Source organism: Cydia strobilella, chromosome 18 (assembly GCF_947568885.1).
Source record: "Cydia strobilella chromosome 18, ilCydStro3.1, whole genome shotgun sequence".
NCBI lineage: Eukaryota > Metazoa > Arthropoda > Insecta > Lepidoptera > Tortricidae > Cydia > Cydia strobilella.
In genome coordinates, this window is record NC_086058.1 from 4,811,955 (window position 1) to 4,832,323 (window position 20,369).

General features: G+C 37.1%; 2 protein-coding genes across 3 annotated transcripts in view; both read right to left on the bottom strand.

Moving 5' to 3' along the window:
- The window catches only part of LOC134749436 (uncharacterized), a 241,598-nt gene that overhangs the window by 85,671 nt on the left and 135,558 nt on the right, over positions 1–20,369 (bottom strand). The window lies entirely within an intron of this gene.
- The window catches only part of LOC134749430 (arp2/3 complex-activating protein rickA-like), a 35,622-nt gene that overhangs the window by 4,906 nt on the left and 10,347 nt on the right, over positions 1–20,369 (bottom strand). The window contains exons 2-5 of one of the 2 annotated variants that reach the window (XM_063684357.1): positions 10,354–10,557; positions 10,042–10,216; positions 8,756–8,857; positions 1,719–1,814 (exon numbers count right to left, since the gene is read on the bottom strand). In XM_063684357.1, the coding sequence (XP_063540427.1) occupies positions 1,719–1,814; positions 8,756–8,857; positions 10,042–10,216; positions 10,354–10,557 (577 nt within the window). The remainder of the gene's footprint in view (positions 1–1,718; positions 1,815–8,755; positions 8,858–10,041; positions 10,217–10,353; positions 10,558–20,369) is intronic. The other variant, XM_063684358.1, reaches the window with a different exon arrangement.

The window sequence follows — 20,369 nt, forward strand, 5'->3', positions numbered from 1 at the left end:
ATGGACCTGTAATTAGACAAAACTTAATTGATTCCATTGTGTTACGACAATTGAGACATTTCTGTTTAAGTTATATGCAACATGAAAGTGTGTTAGCATACTATAGACTTAAATGTGTATGAATTAAATACAATAAATACAATACAATACAATTTAATTTTCGTAACACAATTGAATCAAGTAAATTAAGACTAATCACTGCTTCTTAACTATTCTTAATTATGTACTTTTTTATTTTTTATAAATCACTCTAACCTGAAAATCAGCGGCTTGACATTAGCTGAGTGGCATTAATTTAAATGGTGCGATACAACAAACATTTTATGTAGTTGTATACCTATGTAGAGCCATGTTTTGTTTCGTTTCTGGCTATGATAGGACTTGCTAGAACTATTAATTTTATTTCTGATATAAATTAATTGTCCGTTATGTCATTAACAATCAGTACGAACGCGCGTAAAAATGATTGCATTTGTCAACGACCACCAGCTAGGAGGATATAACCAAAACGGAGTAGACATTAACAGGCGTTCCCCTCTGTCGAAAATAGTCGGCCAATTTGACGTTCCCCTCCTCCGCAAAAATCGGCAGATTTTTTTGTACAGAAAATTACAGACGTGGCATCTCCGTTTGGTTATACCTCCTAGACCACCACTATACTACTAATAGCGAGATAAAAAACTTATAAGTACTTAAATTAAACTAGTGCCTATTCAGGTAGCTGACTTATAAATTATAAATCTCAAACGATTAAGTACTTCACAGCTTATAATTGCATGACTATTATCCTTGGATACTACACCATACCGCCACTACAGTCAACCTTTAAACGATGTTCATACAAGAACCTTAATGCAATGTGATAAGACAAAAAATGGGTAAGCACATATTTTCAAACCACACCAGGGTGCGTAGCCACCGTGCCAATCGTTTACGCTTCGTAGCGAACGAAACGCAATTGTCACTCTCGCAACAATATGGAAGTGATAGAGAAACACAAAGCGTTTCGTTACCGTAGCGCAAACGATTGTCACATTGGCTAGGCACCCAGGACTACTGACACACCTGAACATTATACCTAATTATTGCGATGGAGTTGCCATGTATCATGAATACATTAAGTACGGAAACAAGTTCTCACGCCTCCTTGTATTTACTGCAATGTTGCTTTGTTGGCGAAAACTGTGTTGCGTTGCATCAGGTTACGCACATGTGCAATAATGTTATCAATTAGACGTAAGAAATTGTTTACTAGTTTACTTGGGTGCGATTTGTGCTTTACTGGAAATAATATGTTGTGTAATTACCGCGATTCAATATAAGAAGAAAATGGGGACAATAAGCCGCAGCAAAAAGTACAGTAGCGGCAAAAAATCTATCATATTATTCATATTGCTATTTTTATGCAGGCATTCATTTGAAAATTCGTGAAATTAGACTTTATATCATATAAACAACGATTGTAAGTATCATCATTTGCCGCTATTGTATTAAAAAAAATAACCGTTTATGATTTTAATATGCTTGTGTCCTAACATTAGATAAAATTAAGAGACGTACGCGTGCGCTAAAATGTTGCAGCCGGGCACGCACACCGCACACGTTACGCAAGCGGTGTGCGATCTCTCATAAGGATCTGTATATTACAACGCATGCGTGCACGTCTACGCACACGCATCCGGTGTGCACATGCCTTAATAATTGACAGTGACATTTACCTGGTGGTGTAGACCGGGCGCACTGTCGTCGGACGGAAGGTCGGCGCCGGCGCCGGTGCTGGCTGACCATTCACCAGCTCGCCGTCATCGCCGAACCTGGAATGATGGGTATCACATTTAAGGTAGGTTAAAACATGATTTCAAATAGTGTTAGCTTAAAATTTTATCTGGGTCTGGCTGGACATTACTTTAGGGTAAGATCTTTGACACTGGATCACTGCATTTTCCAATGCAGTGGTGACCTTTGTTTATAACTAGGTAGATATTAAATAGCGTGAACACTCATTCGAAACGTACTCACGTTTCGAATTTAAATTTATGCATAAATGTCTTTATCTCTTTACCTTTGCCTGTAACGACTTCCGGATATAACGACGACATGACGGTGGTCTCTTCATCGTCGTTATATCCGAAATCCACTGTAATTTATTCGAAATCTAAATTTTCAACCGTTAAATAAAACTATGAAAACGGATTATATCGCGTATATTGAATTTATAATACATTCCGACGTTTCGAACTCTTCTCTCGAACGGGTGACCCGTTGACCACGAACGCTGTAAAGAGTTCGAAACGTCGGGATGTATTATAAATTCAATATACGCGATATAATCCGTTTTCATAGTTTTATTTCATGAGTAACTATCGCGGTAACCGAAGACAATATTTTCAACCGTTAAGTTTAGTAACGCTTTGAAAGAAAAAATGAGAATTGATTCACTGTGCAAATCAACCTGTAGTCTATCAGTCTATAGTAAATCAAAGATGAAAAGAGTCTGCTAAATAGATTCATTGGTTTCTTTTTTTATAGGTCGGTGGCAAACGTTCACCGTAGCCTATGGATGCCTGCAGGGCCGTAGCCAGGTGGGCGCTATACCTATATTATCAAAGTCGATAGTATTTCTTAAGGTAGGGTATAGGAGTCATAGGTGATGTGAAAAGCAGTATTATGCGTCAAATGGTACCAAAATTATTTCCATCTTAGGCGTAACACACTACGCTCAGGATTATATTTTAGATCCCTCTCTACTCTCGGGATTCTATTATAGAATCCTTTGCTTCGCTTAGGATTCAATGTACGCCCTCGCCGTAAATTTGTCATTATGCTCCCTTGTGACACAATCTACTATTATTTAAGGAATTCGGTTTGCAGGTACTGACATGGTAAAATAATTCAAATGTATAGCTTCAATTAATAGTTATAGTTTGTCAAGGGACTGTCTCATTTCAGGCGTAGACGCAGAGAGTCATACTGTCTTTGACTTGCACAGCACTGGTGCTGGCGCCCAGAAGAAGGGGATGAGTGTAGTTTTTTTGTTCTTATTTACTGACAAGATTTGCTTGACCAACTACATATGTACTATTGCGCCATAAAAATTTTGATACTGGCCACTGCTTGTTACCAACCTCTTTATGAGTTTATTCTCAGGTTATTAGCGTCATTGTGCTCATAAATAAGTAGCTTCACTGTGGGAAAGCTGCTAAGTGAGCTCAATTACTTGACTATGCCCACATCCTCATTCTAATGACTAATCTGTGTAAAATTAGCTCGACCATTGTTTGTTTTTTGAATTTCTGAAATGCTTTTCGAATAATGACTGAATATTATTATTGTTATTCTGCAAAAGTGTCGCTAATGAATGAGTTTTTACAGGCATGATGTTAAACTCTTCTTGTGAGTAAGACACTTTGTAAATCTATGTACACGATCATTTAATTTCTATTAAAAAAGTTAAGGTTATTCGTACAGTACCGTTTGGATTTAGGCTACACCAGGATTATTATTGCAGCGCGACATTATTTCCAACTGCATTGCTACAGCAAATGTCTAAAATCTGGGCAGCCACATCGATTTTGACATTTACTGTAAGTTCAATCTGACGTTTTATACTCCGATTAAGATTGGTTTAAAGATGGTCAGTAGCAGGATGGAGAATGCTGTCGATTCTAAGTAGAATGAGCCCAAGAATGTCCAGATTTGAAAGAATCAGGTTTTGAATATTTATTTTAGAAAACGCCAATGTATGCTGTCATGAGAAATGTACCTAGAAGTCAATAAAAAAGAGTAGAAGCACAGTATTACAATAGGGAAGAATAATTGTAATACTGTGGTAGAAGTGTGAGTCAGGCAAATCATCTCAACGGTTAACTTTACACCACCCCGTCTTTTTTCGACAATTCAAAATTCCCCACATCCGCATGAGGAAGTCACATTCTATATAAAAAAAGCAATTTTGTAACAATTATAACGTCCCTATGAATAACGCGTAACTATTGGGTTTTAAAATTGACCAAAGCAATTTAACGCAACTCAATAATTTTGATAATGAAATATTCTACAAAAACAAAATTAAATACAGTCATTAAAATTTTCCCGTAGTTAATATCGTTTATAATTTGAAATTTACACAGGTGTTTACCTAAAGCATAACACGTTTGAATCCAAACGGGTTTGGCCTAGGCATATTTTTTATTTTAATAGCATAAGTATTTTATAAATTATGTATTTTTAGGGTTCCGTACCCAAAGGGTTAAAACGGGACCCTATTACTAATAAGACTCCGCTGTCCTACTGTCCGTCTGTCTGTCACCACTCACCAGGCTGTATCTCATGAACCTTGATAGCGACAGTTGAAATTTTCACAGATGATATATTTCTGTTGCCGCTATTACAACAAATACTAAAAAGTACGGAACCCTCGGTGCGCGAGTCCGACTCTTACTTGGCCGGTTTTTGTATCTACACTGATATACACTATACAGGATGGCTTTTTTAAACTGGGCACTGACTGCAGCTGACTGGGCTTGATCCCCCGCAGTTCCACGAAAACGGTCTTAGGAGACCTTCCCTAACTAATTAATTAACATCGATTGGCATAGGTATACATATTTTGGTAAAAAAATATGAGAATGCTAGAAAGCTAAGTAATGTTTTGAGTTGATATTTTTAAAGCAGAGTCATGTTATATCATATATCAACCTGTCCGAATTACCTTTCAGCAATGATAAAAGTTATCTAATAAGGCCCTGCATTTCATAGTGTTTGAGATATGCCTAAAATTTAATGCGTCATAACGATGCCTACAGTCAACTGCAATAATATGTTACTTTTCAAAGGCCGCAAAAATATAAGACACGCTCAGGCTCTACAAAAAACACCAAGAAGCTTACTACGTAAAATAGTAGGATTAATAACAGGACATAACACACTAAACAAACACCTACATATTATGGGTAAAACGGACAGCCCCATGTGCAGAGCGTGCATGGCAGAAGAAGAAACAACAAAACATATTCTCCTAGACTGTAAACAGGTAGAAGTATATAGGAGCAAATACCTAGGGAATCCATACACACTAAAGGAGGCAACTAGCAACCTGAAGACCTTGCTAGGCTTCGTGGAGGAGCTGGGGTGGTTAGAGTAGCGCTACCTCGTTTCACGCAAAATAGGCACATTGGATGTCGAGTTGCGGAAAATGCCCAGCAAAACTAACTAACTAACTATAAGACCGTGTAAGATATTTTTGCGGCCTTCGAAGAGTAACATATTATTGTAGATGACTGTACGATAGTAGATAGATTACCTACTCACGGAACACTTTGCTGCCGCAGTTGTTTCGGTTATAAAGTCATTAAATTATGAAATGAAACGAGCGCGTAACAACAAAGTATTCGCGTGTCTAAATTCCGGTCAAGTCGTAAACACGTGTTTTCACGAATAGTAATTAAAAATACTCGTATAGGTATTTGATTCGTGTAATTGTGTCTAATGATCTAACTATGCTACAAGCAGCTGCAAGACACCTAAAACTGGCTTCTAATGATTAGTAATGGGTGGTAATGGTAAAAACGACTTTGACACACTATTGCTTCTTGTCAGGTGTCACTTTATAGTATAAGTACATTACGATACAGTGCAAAAAATAGGAAATTCGTAACGTGTTCGCAACGAGGGGCGATAAATTAAAACACGACCGAAGAAGGGAGTGTTTTAAGTCGACACGAGCTATTCGCACATGTATCGTACAACGTTTTACAGTACATATGGCCCTTTAAGTTTTCGACAATCGACATAGTTGCGTAATGAGCTTATTAACGCACTAGTGCGGTAAAAAAGCACCATATGTACTGTAAAAATACTTATAGTATTTTTCAAACTCGAAGGGTAGGCCGACACATGTCAAGAACAAATTATAGAGTTCTGAGAATGCAAATTAGAAACGAGTTTTTTTCTATTCTCGATTAAATCTGCAAAGGACGTATAATATTGTATAAGTAATTCTATTGGTGATGATTTTTATTTTTAAGTAAACCACATACCTTCACAATTGGATGCGACTGAAACGATTTGACACTAGCGGAATCGATTTGGTCAATAAGTAGAGTCAAACTCTATTGCAATTGAGTTCCGTTTTATAGTATGAATCTTCTCAAATGATTTTTACGCCTAAGACTTAATCTGTTAAACAAAGCCCATTGTTTCTTTTGTGCCACGCGCTCAGACACAATGGCCGACCACTCCCATAAAAGAAACAATGGCTTTTGTTTAACAGATTAGGGTCTTAGGCGTAAAAATCATTTGATAAGATTCATACTATACATAGTTAATGAAACTCAACGATATTAAAACGTATCATCTTATTTTTATAACAATATATACATTTGTGTCTATTATAAGCTACGAAGCTACGAAGGTGTATTTTTTGTCCTATTGGGATTTAAGTTATTTGTGTTAAAAAAGGATTGATCTGAAACGTCAATGGCATGGAATGAAAAAAAAAAAACAAATGTCACGTTACCCTTCCTGCAGCGCTATCATGGTCGCGTTTTTATCACCTGTCATGTCATGCGTCACTTTCGCAGTTGCATACTTATTAGAACGTGACAGGCATGGTGATAAATGATAAAGAGCCGGCCATCTTAGCCCTTCTGTTTTAAGAAGACTATAATACGAGTCATTGATGTAAAACCATTGCGTAAACAATGATATCCATTTAATCTTGCACATTCTTCAACATAATCTCGTATTACATTAAGACTGCATTCTTTCCTATGTCAGTACTAGTGTTATAATGTAATCCAGATAATATTAAATCTTTCGTAATTTTCGCGTCTGCCATACGGCGCATGGGACAAAAACTTTTTTAGTATGAGTTAAAGTTATGTGGCTTTACTGTGGGCATCACAAAACAATTATCGCGTTATTCATAAACGCATTACAAGCCTGAATTAGCTATGAATCGTTTGTCTTTATCTGTCAGTTTGACTTATGTATTTGTAAGAAAGTGATAAAACATCAGGCTCGTAAAGTTTTATGAATAAGGGGGTTAGACTTTAAAGCCTAATTTTCTTGCCGGACCCTTACCATGTTCAAACCTTCTACTTCTTTAAAGCTGTATCATTTTAGTAAAAGTAAGCCTTATTAGTAAAATGTATCCAAATCGTTAACTTTCATATTATCACTAGAAAAGACACCGGTTTTCCCGAGTTTATTTTTGATAGCTGATTATATGATTATTATTTTAATTTAAATCACTCGTTGTTTTCATTTTTCAGACTAAATCAAAATAACTGCATGAATTGTGGTCTTATAAAAATTAATGCGGAACGCCGCGCTCTCGTGTTTTTGCCTTTTTGCGCCAGTGAAGGAGAAAAACTGCGCACTGAACCGATTACGAACTATCATTAATAATTCAATTTAATATAGGCAAAGAGATACAGAGATAGAGGGTTATTGTCATAGTGAATTTAGTAGTCAAAGTAAAACATGACTGACCCATGTTCTTTCTGTGTTATGTTTTAAAATTGTTAATTATCAAACGGTGTCGCCAAGGCCATCTAAACGAGTATAGGCCAAAAATATGGCGCCATATATTAGAGCATAAGTTTGTCTTGATTTTCCGAGGCACGTTTTTTCCTTAGACTTTACTTATCTTATACGGACTATACGGAGTTACATATATCAATTGTTATAGGGGCCAAGGATAAGGAGAGGACAAGGAAGTAAAAAAAAGGTACAAGCTTTATATGGAATTTATACCCTACTTGTATCCCTTTTGACAAGAGCCAAAGAATTTTACAAACCTCGAGAATAACACCTTATTTGGGAATTTGCGCAGTAAACTACCCTTTTTCACACCTGCGCTGCGTGACTTATATCCCTTTTCACGAGAGTCATAGAATTTTACTAGCCTCGACAATAACAGTGTGAAGGTACGTACTCGTATTTAGGAATTTGCGCAGTAAACAATCACTTAGTTATCATATCAATAGTTTCAGCCGAGTCGCCGCGATAAACCAGTTCAAGGGTTCTGCATAACAAATTACTAACAGCTTGACGCAAGCGAATTTGATTACTAATCGGTCGCGTTTGTTTTTTTCCTAATTTTATGGTAATTTATATTGTCGGGTGTTTTTGGACACGTAAAAAAATCCACTGTTAGACTCGTTGACATTTTTTTTGATATTTACACTAAGGCCCTCTAGCACCATCCCACTAACCCGGGGTTAATAGGTTAAACCTGGAGTTACCATGGTTATCAGTACAATTTGACACAACGTTAATGGTTTAACCAGTTAACAAAGGGTTAGTGGGATGGTGCAAGTGGCGCTAAAACTACCGTTCGGATTCAGGGTGTCGCAAATATCAAAATGACGGACGGTGACATCGATTTTGACATTTGGGTCAGCAATGCAGACGGCAGTAATGTCATGCAATACAATGCAATACTACTATTGTCATTCTGCCGACTGCATTACAGCAGAAAATGTCAAAAGGTCTTTTTTATTAAGAAGTTTATACTTGACATTACCTGCCCGGAATTTTGATATTTGCCACAGCAATGTAGTCGACAGTAATGTCGCGCCGCAATACTGCAGCAGTAATGCTGGTGCAGTCTGAATCCGAACGGTACCTTAATGTGATAGGACAGTGGGAAGAAAAGCCACCTTACTTATATCGTACCGTACCTAATTGCATTGATGCAGTTGTTGTGTTGGCTGCTGCTGCGGCTGAAATTGCTGAAAGATAGACTAACCTATTTAGTATGACGGGCCGTGGCGAAGTGGAGATGGGCGGCTGCGAGCTAGAAGGCACTGGTGCAGGCGGCAGCGTCGGTGGAGGCGGTGGGTTTGAAGGCCTGGCGAGGGATATACTCATTAGTTCTATAGAATTACACATTTTGTACTACTTGAAGACTTCCTGATCTGTTTGCAAGATGCTTTCTAACTACTGTCAAGGTTTCAAAATTCTAGATTATTAAGCAAACGCATTCGCCAGAATTCAACGCAACTTTAGACTTCTACAACTCTATAGAACTAATGGAAATCTCTAATACATAAATGGAGATATGGGAATTTATAAGACTAAGAGTTTTTCGCATTACAAATGCTTAGGATTCAGTTCAGATTTTTATTAGTGTCGTGTTTAGCAAATCACTACATTCTTAATTTCCGGCTAATGACGTACTAACTCACTTTTAACAGTTACCACTGAATACAACAATGAGAACAGGGACCGGTCCGGTATCCCCTTCGAGGGGTTTTGGGAAGACTATTTGCAGTATTTGCTAACTTAAATTCTTTCATTTGGCTTTTTAAGCGCTTCATTATTCGGGTAAGCCCGTTCCTAAGCGCTAACCTCTTGAAGGGGTATCGATTATAAATTATAACGCTTATGCCATTTTCAACTGTCTCTAAAAATAGAATCAAATATTGCTAGCAGCTGCTTGTTTATGTTTAAAGTGAAGGAATAGGTGTCTAGCTCATTGACAGCACTTAGAATTAGGAAGGGGATACCCTTTCATTTTAGCGGTATCTCTGAAAGGAAACCCCTTCCTAGCTAGAGCTACATCAAATGAACGGGTAACCAATTCAAAGGAAAAGCCAATCGTTGGGGCTATTCGATAAACGCCTAAGGTCCATGAATGAGAAAACCTGCTTATCTCTATCTAGCATGTATTCTCATATATTCTGGTCTACATAGGTAGAGTAGCTGGGATGGTGGTTATACAAACTTCCCGGTTCAATAAGACCGGACGTGGAGGCATGGAAGTCGCCTACGTGTATCACGGAGACCGGCGGCAGTGCCAGTGAAGGTGGTGGTGAGAATGGTCGTTTGGGTATCTGTTTTGGTGGTTTAGCTGGAATGGTAGTTATACAAAGTTACCGGTTCAATATGACAAGGCGTGGAGACGTAGAAGTCGTCTGTGTGTTAGATGGTATCACGAAGAGCGGCAGCAGTGATGGTGGAGGTGGTGGTGAGAATGGTCGTCTGGCTACCTGTTTTGGTGGTGTAGCTGGAATGGTAGTTATACAAACTTACCGGTTCAATATGACCGGCCGTGGAGGCGTGGAAGTCGTCTGCGTGTTAGTTGGTATCACGGAGAGCGGCGGCAGTGTTGGTGGAGGTGGTGGAGAGAATGGTCGTCTGGTGGTCTGCGTTGGTGGCGGCGGCGGTGGCGGCGTCGGCAGCGGTGATGATCCAAGGATCTCGTTACCTGAGGATTTCAATAATCATTATTTTGATATGATATATATATTTGATTCATATGAGTTTACTTACATTATGCTACTTATTTGGACTCTAAACTCAGCTAGTAGTGATGAATCACAGTCATATCTAACATATACTTACTGTTAGGGATAGTATTGAAATGATCCCTAGTGAGCACCTCCTCGAAGTATCTAGTGAAGTCTCCCGTGGGATCCCATCGTGAAGCTAACTTCTGCCAGTCCTCAGGATATTCAGCCTTCACTCGCTTGATCACTTTCACTGCTGTTTGCTTCTGGTTTTCTGTGCATCGGACACATTTCGTTCGAAGCGCCTCTGGGAGTATTTCTGGAGACAAAATGGAAGGTTAATAAAATGAAGAGACAAGAGAGTTATTTTTAAATCTTTCGAAATATTGTACGACGGAGGGCTGCCGGCTGTGCCTGTTTGTAACCATAGGTGCCGGCTCCCTGGCACAGCGCGGTTGCGAAATGCATCGCAGCCATAGGTGTGATTTTAGTTTTTAAGATATATTGTATAATATGTATGCTAGTTTTAAGGTATTTATCTATGGGCCAATAGATGCCTGGAAATAAAGATTTTCTTTTTCATAATTACTATGTTTAAAATAACAGTACCTACATATATATTCGGTTTCATAATTCGGTTCGGAAATTGTGGTTAGAGTTCGTACCTACGCCCAGTGTTAGGTTTTTGTAAAGGTTGATAGATGAAAAATTATAGTTACATCAATGCTGCTGATATGAAACATATGTATATTGGGGTGTTTGAAGTTTTGAAAGATTTTTCATTCTGTATTGGAGTTTATTACCCGTCGGTAAATAGGTACTAATATAAAAGATTAGCAAACATCCTTTATAAATCAAAACAATCGTTATCATTGAACAGCTATGACCTAGACAAGCCGAGCTGAATCCTTGCTTATCATGCAAACCGTGTCAGAAATTATTACCTACTTAATAAACTTAATTCCTGAGCAAACCGCCTCCAAGCATGTCCAAGCAACGGAATAACTTAACACAAAATAATTATTTATGTTGTATAATGTTTTCGACAAGGTTTTAAATTTAGTTTAAGTACTTAGAAGGATACGGTTAAGTATAACCCGTTTAGTGTACAGAATGTGAATACTGTTAAGATTGTTAGTGCAATGTAAGCGTTTATCTCGTTTTCTACTGGTCATTAATATAAAAAATAAGTTTCTTAACATCGTGGTAAGTATGTTTTTGTATTAAGGATGAGCCACGCTAGACCGGGCCGGGCCCGGGCCGATGCTTCCGACATGTCATTTTCTATGACGGCTGATCGGTGATCACGTGGTGCTTTCCATAGAAAACGAAGCGCCGGAAGCTCCGGCCCGGCCCCGGCCCGGTCTAGCGTGAGTCATCCTTTATCGTATCCACCACAGTGTTTTAATCCTTATTTTAAATATTTTCAAAATTACCATTATTACTTCCTTTATTTAGGGCGTTACATTACAGCACATCTACCTCTCCTAGGTATCTACCTACTAGTGTCAAATAACATCCAAAGTTTAAATTATCCAATCATTTAACTTAGTATCAGAAACAGGCAAGTTGAAAAACTGACAGTGACAGTACACTGTTGTATTCAAAACCCAAGTTATTTTTTAAGTTCTACGATTATCTTGAGCATTTAGACACACGCAGATGAACAATTAAATCTCATAACTTGTATAACAAACTGCACGTAAATTAAAACAAATGAGACGTGGAAATCTGCTCAAAGCTGTTTATCATAACATTCATAACTTAGCAACCATAGAGGTTAATTTGCGGGCATTCTCATTTAATATATGGTTATCTAGTAATTTATAATTGCCATATTACTCTGAATACTTTTATTCACTTAAATGCCGATTCTATTTTCATAATTTGTTCATGGTTTTCAATTTTCATCTTAAATATGACTTGAAGGGCGATTCGAAAATGTTACAGTGAAAGTGCAAGTCGTTTTTCATCAATTTAGGCATATTACAATGCACTTATGAATGACAAAAACAACCGCCGGTTCTAACCCTACACCACAGCCCCGAGAAGATACCGGCGCAAGAAACACGGCGGTATCAGTGACATTTCTTCAATTTTGTCACTATTGTCAGCTAAGACCATCCATCTAGTTGGTCCTCACGAAATGTAATCAGCGGTGGCAGCATACTAAATTTTTATCGCCTGTCACTATGCCTAATGCCTGTCAATTTCGCACTTACATACTTGTTAGAACGTGACAGGCATGGTGACAGGTGATAAAAAAGCGACCTTGCTATGGCCGCAGGAGCCTCCTAAGGCATCTCGCTCGCACTTATTGGTGATAACTCAAGCGTATCAAAATAAGATTAAAACCTTATCAACAATTTTAAATAGAATCGGCCCCCGTTATGTAAGGTCTTTGTGCTGGTCACGGTTACCATATGCGTGTCACGATGTTTTGTTAATGATTAATTTGTTATAATAGTCAAAGGTCAGGATGGGGCAAGACCACGTGGGTTCAATTCATAACAGTAGCAATGACTAATCGCTACATTCGCTAGGTACATGACAGATGATATTTTGACCGCAAGCTTTGCATCATAGTCGGAATCACTTTTTTAGCTTTTAATATTTTTTGTGGATGAGTTTAACGTCAACAAATTAATGAGGGTCTGTCCACTATACGTATTTTACTGGTTTATTTTTTATAATCCGAGCATTTTTTAATTTGTTATTTGGCTTCGTTGTTTTAAGCAAACCACATTCCTAGGTCATCGAATAAAGAGTACATTATGTATGTATGTAGTCTTTATGACGACCGGTCTGGCACAGTGGGTAGTGTAGTGACCCTGCCTATGAAGCCGATGGTCCCGGGATCGAATCCCGGTAAGGGCATTTATTTGTGTGATGAACTCTGATATTTGTTCCTGAGTCATGGGTGTTTTCTATGTATATAAGTATGTATTTATCTATATACGTATGTAAGGCAAATAGTACAAGCTTTGCGTAGTTTGCGCAATTGGGGCTAGGTTGATCTGTGTAAGATTGTCCCGAAATATTTATTTATTGTACAAAACACAATTATCGACTGGTTTCTAAAAAGTAGGGTCTCAAATTGACTGTTTTTGCACATAACCAATAGGTATACCAAAACCGGTGTGTTGTTGATCGTTTTTGTTGAATTTATTAGAGTTATTTCTTTATCTAAATCACGGTTTTTATACACATTATTTAGTGGTTTTATTTCAATCAGAATAATAATAATAATCACGAGACATCCTTAACCGCTACAATACATACAATGCAATTGAACCCAACTAACAATAGTTACAATAGTTTTAATTGGATAATTGCAAGTATTGTACGTAATAAAAAATGTTTAAAGAATACCACTGCATCTTATAATAAAGATGATGCGTCGTAAATAAGTAGGTAATCGCGGTGTTTTATATTCCATGCTCGTATGTGTACGTGTACGACAACACGGCAACGCATGTGGAACATTTCCGAGTGCGCGCGTGCTGTGCGCGCGCACTGATTCATTTGTTTACATCCATGCCAACACTAATCGGTATTGTTACCGCCTTACCGCTTACAAGACTTTTCATTTCAGTAGGTTTATTTTGGGTCAGAAAAACATGTTTTTGACATAAAATGATACGTTTTTACGATAATTGAAATAAGGGTTCTCAATATTTATTTTCAGTTACAATAGTCTACTATAATGACGCGGATTTTCAAGTTGAGTAGATAAGTTAATATTTGGAAGCATATATATGATTTCATAAAATTTTGAATAAAACCTTAAACTAAATTAATCTTTAAGTTGCTAACTCACGTATGTACTCATCTTTCTTCACTATGATACGCACACAAGGAACCTTGTAAATACAGGGCCAGATTTACGCCTAAGCACACAAGGCCCGGACCGGGCCCCTAGGCAAGCTTGGAATAGTTTTGAGATGGAAAGGAGGCCCCCCTAAATTCTAAGTGCCATACCTAGCCCCTAGGGGCCCTAAAATCCAGGCTTGTGTATAGTATGTTATAAGAGATTGCCAGATTTCATACACATTTTTTAATGCTCCTTAACTTTTATAATAACAAAAAAATTCGAAAAAATCAAACGTAGGCATAGGCAAACAGGGGCATAGCTGTGGTAAATATACAACTAACTGTGTAAAAATAAAATTTACATTAATTGTATAAAACAAAATTAAGACTACTTATAAAATAAAACGATTAAAACTAAACCTACCTACCGTCCAATGTGACGTTTTAAGTCGCATTTAGTAGGATAGGATACGTTGAAGAAAAATACCCGGATTAAAATTACAAAATGTATTTAAACTAAAAACTAACTAAACGGAAGATAGGGCCGTGAGTCTAATTCTGAGCTGGCAGATTAGTAAATTAGCGCGAAACAAGTCTTTGATAGGAGTCACTTCCCTGCACTACGTTGCAGAAAGTTGCACTCGGAGATAGACGTCTTCAGCCGTGGTTCCGGATCCTCAGCACGGGAACCTTCCGGAACGTAGAGGAGCATGTGCATTGCGCATCCAGGTTGGTAGGTGAGTATCTCAAGAGATTGCCTATAATAAAATCGCACTATCCTTAACATTACGTGTATTTTAGGTATTGTTATAATAAATAATTGACAAGTAATAACCTCTTCAATCTCCGCATAATCAAGTAAGCGTGGAAACAAGTGACTGTGTGAATATTTACAATAGTTATTGTCTGTGTCTATGTCCGTAAGTAACCTAACCATAGATAATAGAAATAAAAAACAATTGAATTGTGACGCCCATTTGACATGGTAGCGATTAACGTTTCGTTATATGAGAGGATATACGAGACAGTGAAAATTGCATGAAATCGAAGAAATCATGTGTTTAACCAACAAACAAACATCATGAGTACATTATAACTTTAAGAAATATTGGAAATGGTTCCCTATTGTGTTGTAGAAAGTTTTTTGACATATCTTTGTATTGCATAATGTTACTTGGTAGAAATATCGTTTGGCAGAAATACTTTTGGCATACTGCTTTTCGCATAATATTACTTTGCAGAATTTATTTTCGCATAATATTATTTGGCAGAATACCCTAACCAAAGCCACTTAGAAAATTCAGCCAAATGAATATTATGCGAAATGACTATTATGGCAAGTACCTATATAAGTATTTATGCGAAAGTATCAGTCGACTAAAAGTTTTCTGCGATACGTGTTATGCGAAGTGTATTTCTGACAAACAATATTATGCCAGATGAGGGGAACCCATTGGAAATAGTATTTTAGAATCAAGCCGTGTGCGTTTGCACAGAGTGTGCAAATGTTATGTAGTTTGACGTTTATGATAACACTTCCACACTCTGTGATCCATTTGATTTGAGAGTTAGCTTAGCCTGACTCTAATGAGTAATGACATACAAATTTAATATTATTGTAACTTATTGAACACAAAACCCTATCTTGGAATGCATTGTCACATCTCTGCGGTTACAATAGGTATAGACACGTAGAAAACCGCAAATAGATATTTATTTATATTTCATCAGATAAGGACTCGGGAACTAACCGCAGCTTATTGAGTATTCACCACGCGTCATAGTGATTTTGATTCTTCAAATGTGGTATTTTCTATAAAAAGGGACCTTATTGTCGATGGCGCTTACGCCATTATTAACGATGCTCCGATATAAATACAATGCCGCGCGAAGCCGTGCGGCGTAAGCGCCATCGACAATAAGGTCCCTTTTAATAGAAAATGCCCCAAATTATGACTATGTGTTGTTGTCATTTTTAATCTATTTGAAACGTGACGATTTTGTAAAAAAACAATATTATATTTGTTCAATACCATTTAGTTTAGAGTTTAGATGGGAAAGTTCGAAAACTTCAAACGGATAATTCTGGAGGGTTTTTGTGAAAAGTATCTACTCTAAACCAACGCATGGTTTGCGTGAAATTTTCAAAAAATTAAGAATGTATAAAAAGACAATCTAATGAACCACAGGAATCTCATGTAAGAGGACGAGGATGACGACCACAATTCTGCCAAGAGTGTACGACTGGGAAAAATAATTTATATGATGCATTGGACAGTTGTCGGGATATTGAAAATAAGTGGGACTATATTTCTGTCTCTCTAGTTAGTGTCTTTACGTTTAGCTTTTGTATGACCATCTCGTTCTTTTTGTATGACCGTCATATGAACTTTCGATGTCAGAAGTCGCCACAGATTTAATATATACGCTACATGACGCAAATAACACGATTTGTATTGAAACCAAGCGTACCGACTTTTTCATACAAAATTTACGCATAATATAACTTTAAAATTACTTATCTGTGATAGGAAATACGTTCTTGCCTTTGGGTGCTCGCAATTTTTGGGCTGTTGCAGTTAATTATCATGCAACAAAGCATTTTTTAAGTTTTCACGGACGTCCGGCTGCAACAACCGGCAGCGTTGGCTGTAAAGAGCGACGGTCAACCTCGACGCTTGGTCGGGGTTCGGTCACGCGAAGTAGATGCATTTGCGTCTTCTATGGTAATATATTTATTTCTGTGGAAGTCGCATTAACAATTAGTTTAAAGTTAGTTATGGTTTGCACACGTTATTCATTGATAATGGTTCTGACTCACGCTCTTTTGTCAAACCCTTCCGTGTAGCACAATCTTTGTCGCTCATAAGAAGCTCGCCTTGCGAATGCGCACTGCCAATTCACAAAGTATTCAGCTTACATCTTTGTGCCACTAGTATAACTTGACCTAGAGATATTTGTCCTTGCCCTTTTCTAGGTCATACCAATCTAGAAGGTTTTCCCAAAAAATCCAAACTTATATTCCAAAAGTTTTGGTGATTCATTTGAGGGCGAGTAACTTTTCCCGAAAGACGAATGTAATTTGAACCTTAAATCGGAATGCTAAGGTTGATATAAAAATGACACATATGTGGTCAATGAATCGTACTATGCCTGGAAAAGAGGTAACAACTATACGCAATCGGAAATAGCTATTTACTATTTATGCAACAAGTTTTACTATGCATTGTGCGAGTAAATAAAAAAACATATCATGGCAGATAAGTTTAATTATTAAAAGGAGTGTTTTAAATCGACACGAGTTGCGATTTACCTATTCGCACGTGTATCGTACAACGTTTTACAGTACATATGGCCCTTTAAACTTTCGACATATGCACGAAAAGTGGTCTTAAAAAAAATTGGAAAACAAAGAGCACTAGTGCGGAAAAGTAGTACTTTCCGCATGATATGGCTCCGTAGGAAACGCACTTTTCGAGCACATGCATTGTAAACACATTTATACTGTATTAGCTATATGGTGAAAAAGTCTCAGCTTTGTGAATATTTCAACATATAAATAGATGTTTACCAGCATATTAGGCACCGTATTTGAATATAATTGAGATCTAAAATTAGCTATCCACCCACCTGGATGTGGGGTGGGTGGATGGAAAATAAACCGTGATATGTGAAGATGAAGTCACTAAAATTAACTAATATGATAATGTAATAAAACATTAGTTCATATTAAGCATGGAAACCTACACTCGAGAATATACTGCTCGCATTGCCAGCAGCATATCTCCGATTGGGCAAAGATTTCAAAAGTAAAGATAGTTCATAAAACGCTAAGCGAATATTTGCGCGATTTGCGCACCAACGAACTGGCCCACTTCGTAGTTCCCGTAATGGCCCATCTTAGTGGGCCACTATGATGGTCCATCGTGTAAAGGAGCCATAAGGCCCGTCTTTACGAAGTGATATACAAGTCAATGCGATTAGGATGTGGAATTACAATCAAAGAGGTTGATTCTCTCATTTTCACTCATATTCGCCTCAGTGGCGAAGGCAGCCTATCCCTCGAGGTATCAATATTACCTATATATCAGCGGAAAGCTGGCCACTAGTACGAGTAAACAATTAGACATGGGCCTCCTTACGAAAGATATCACAGTACACAGCAGACACATAATTATTAAAGCCTTAAGCGAGGTTTAGAATAGCAAGAACTTGCATGCAATTTACGTTACATTGCGGTATCTGATCAAACTTTTGAATGCAGTTTACCTTAGTAGTCGGCAATGTAACGTAAATTGCATGCAAGTTCTTGCTAGTCTAAACCTCGCTTTAGAATAAAGCCTACAATGGAGAATGTAGCGTGGCAAATATATTTGACATAGGCTGTTTATTCAGTATGATAATACGAGTAAACAGTTTAATAATATATGGACTATATTGTTATGCACATAAAAATAAAAATATGAAAATAGTCCCTAAATCTAACACTGACGTATTTTAAGTGCGGAATATGTGTTTTATTTTTATAGAACTCATCTTATTGTTTCTTTATAAGTAATAACATGTTTATAAGTAACAAATTCTAGAATTTTCCAACATTAAATTTGCCGTATAGTATACCTATGATAATTCCGCCCACATTGATATACTTAATGATGATTCGTTAGTGCATGAATTAATTTAACTTGGTAAATTTGATTATTTCGGTTACATAATACAAGGTATGTATGTATGTATGTATGTATTGTAGGTACGTTGCAAAACTTGCAATATTAAAACAATGCCACTTTTTATTTTACTTTTAAATACAATAGTTGTATTGTATTTACTTATATTATCAAATGTCACAGCCAACTTTCAACACTATACAATATTAAAATCCGTATCTTTAATCGTTAAACAAAAACAATAACATTTACAACGACCGAGAATATAGCTTTAAAACAAAGCAGCGACCACAGACTAATTAAAATTAGAAAACATTTCTTACAAAAGAGGCAGCATAACTTCCGGGCATTTTTATAACTGGCTGATTTGAAGAAGCCATAACAATAAAAGTCTGCCAACTTAATAGTGATCTGTCAGCGCTCCTATTTCATTGGATTTAGGTTAAAAATTGCTTGGTATGTTGTATTGTAGGTATAGTTTTGCGGTGATGTAGTAAAGACATTTAAAATACCTCAGTACCACAGACAAATAGAAATAAACAAAGTCTCGTGTTTACTAGACTACGACGAGTTTGTTTAGTTGTAAGCAAATGTTTTCAATTTTCCTTCGCTTTCCTTTGAAACTTGTTATGCTGTTAAAATTATAATATAAAAAAAATCGGCCAAGAGCATGTCGGGCCATGCTCAGTGTAGGGTTTCGTAGTTACCATTCTGCCAAAATAGGCCAAACGGGGGCCATTAGTATAATCATGTACATTACAAGCATAGGAGAGTACTTACTTTTGCAGCGCTTGTACGAGTTGTACGTCTTTTTACTAAGAAGAGACGATTTTTTGCAATAACTCAAAAACGACTAGACCAATCATGCTCGATATAGTTATCATTAAAAGAATTTATTAAGCTTTTATTTTACGATTTTTTCATATTTTTTGGGAGGGGGGGAGGGGGGGCAATATATTTTTTTCTTTAGTAGCGATTATTTCCGAAGATATTAACTTTATCAAAAAATGGTTTTTGGTGACCCTTATTCGTTTTGAAAGACCTATCCAAAGATACCCTACACTATTGGGTCAAAGCAAAAAAGAAATTAAGAAAAAAACGTTCTGCCGCAATGCATGCTTTATGTTGTTTATGTATCCATGCCAAATTGCAGCTTTCTATTTCTAGCACTAACGATAATGGAGCAAAGCCTCGGACAGACGGACAAGGCGAGACTAAGGGTTACTACGGGTTACTAAGGGTTAAGGGGTACTACAAAATGGTGTAGAGTACAACTCAGTTGTGCTGCTCGAATCTTAGCATTTTACAAGTAAAGTTGCACCTACGTGTGATGACCTTGTGCTCTTTGTCAACGCTTCATAATTAAAAAAAAAATTAAAATTAAAATCATTTATTTTCGTAAAATATACAGAAAAAAATAATAACTAAAAAATATATATATATATATATATATGTTATATAAATTTGTTTAAGTACTAGTTTAAGTAATATAACTTGTATACAACAAAATAAAAAATTAAGGAAAATTATAATGTCCGTGTAGTCTGTGAATCAGTGTGAACGATCCTTTATCACGGCGGCCTCAAGATCTGTGTCACACAACGGCGCACGCGCACATGGAATGCGATCGGCGAAATCGCAAATACGAGAT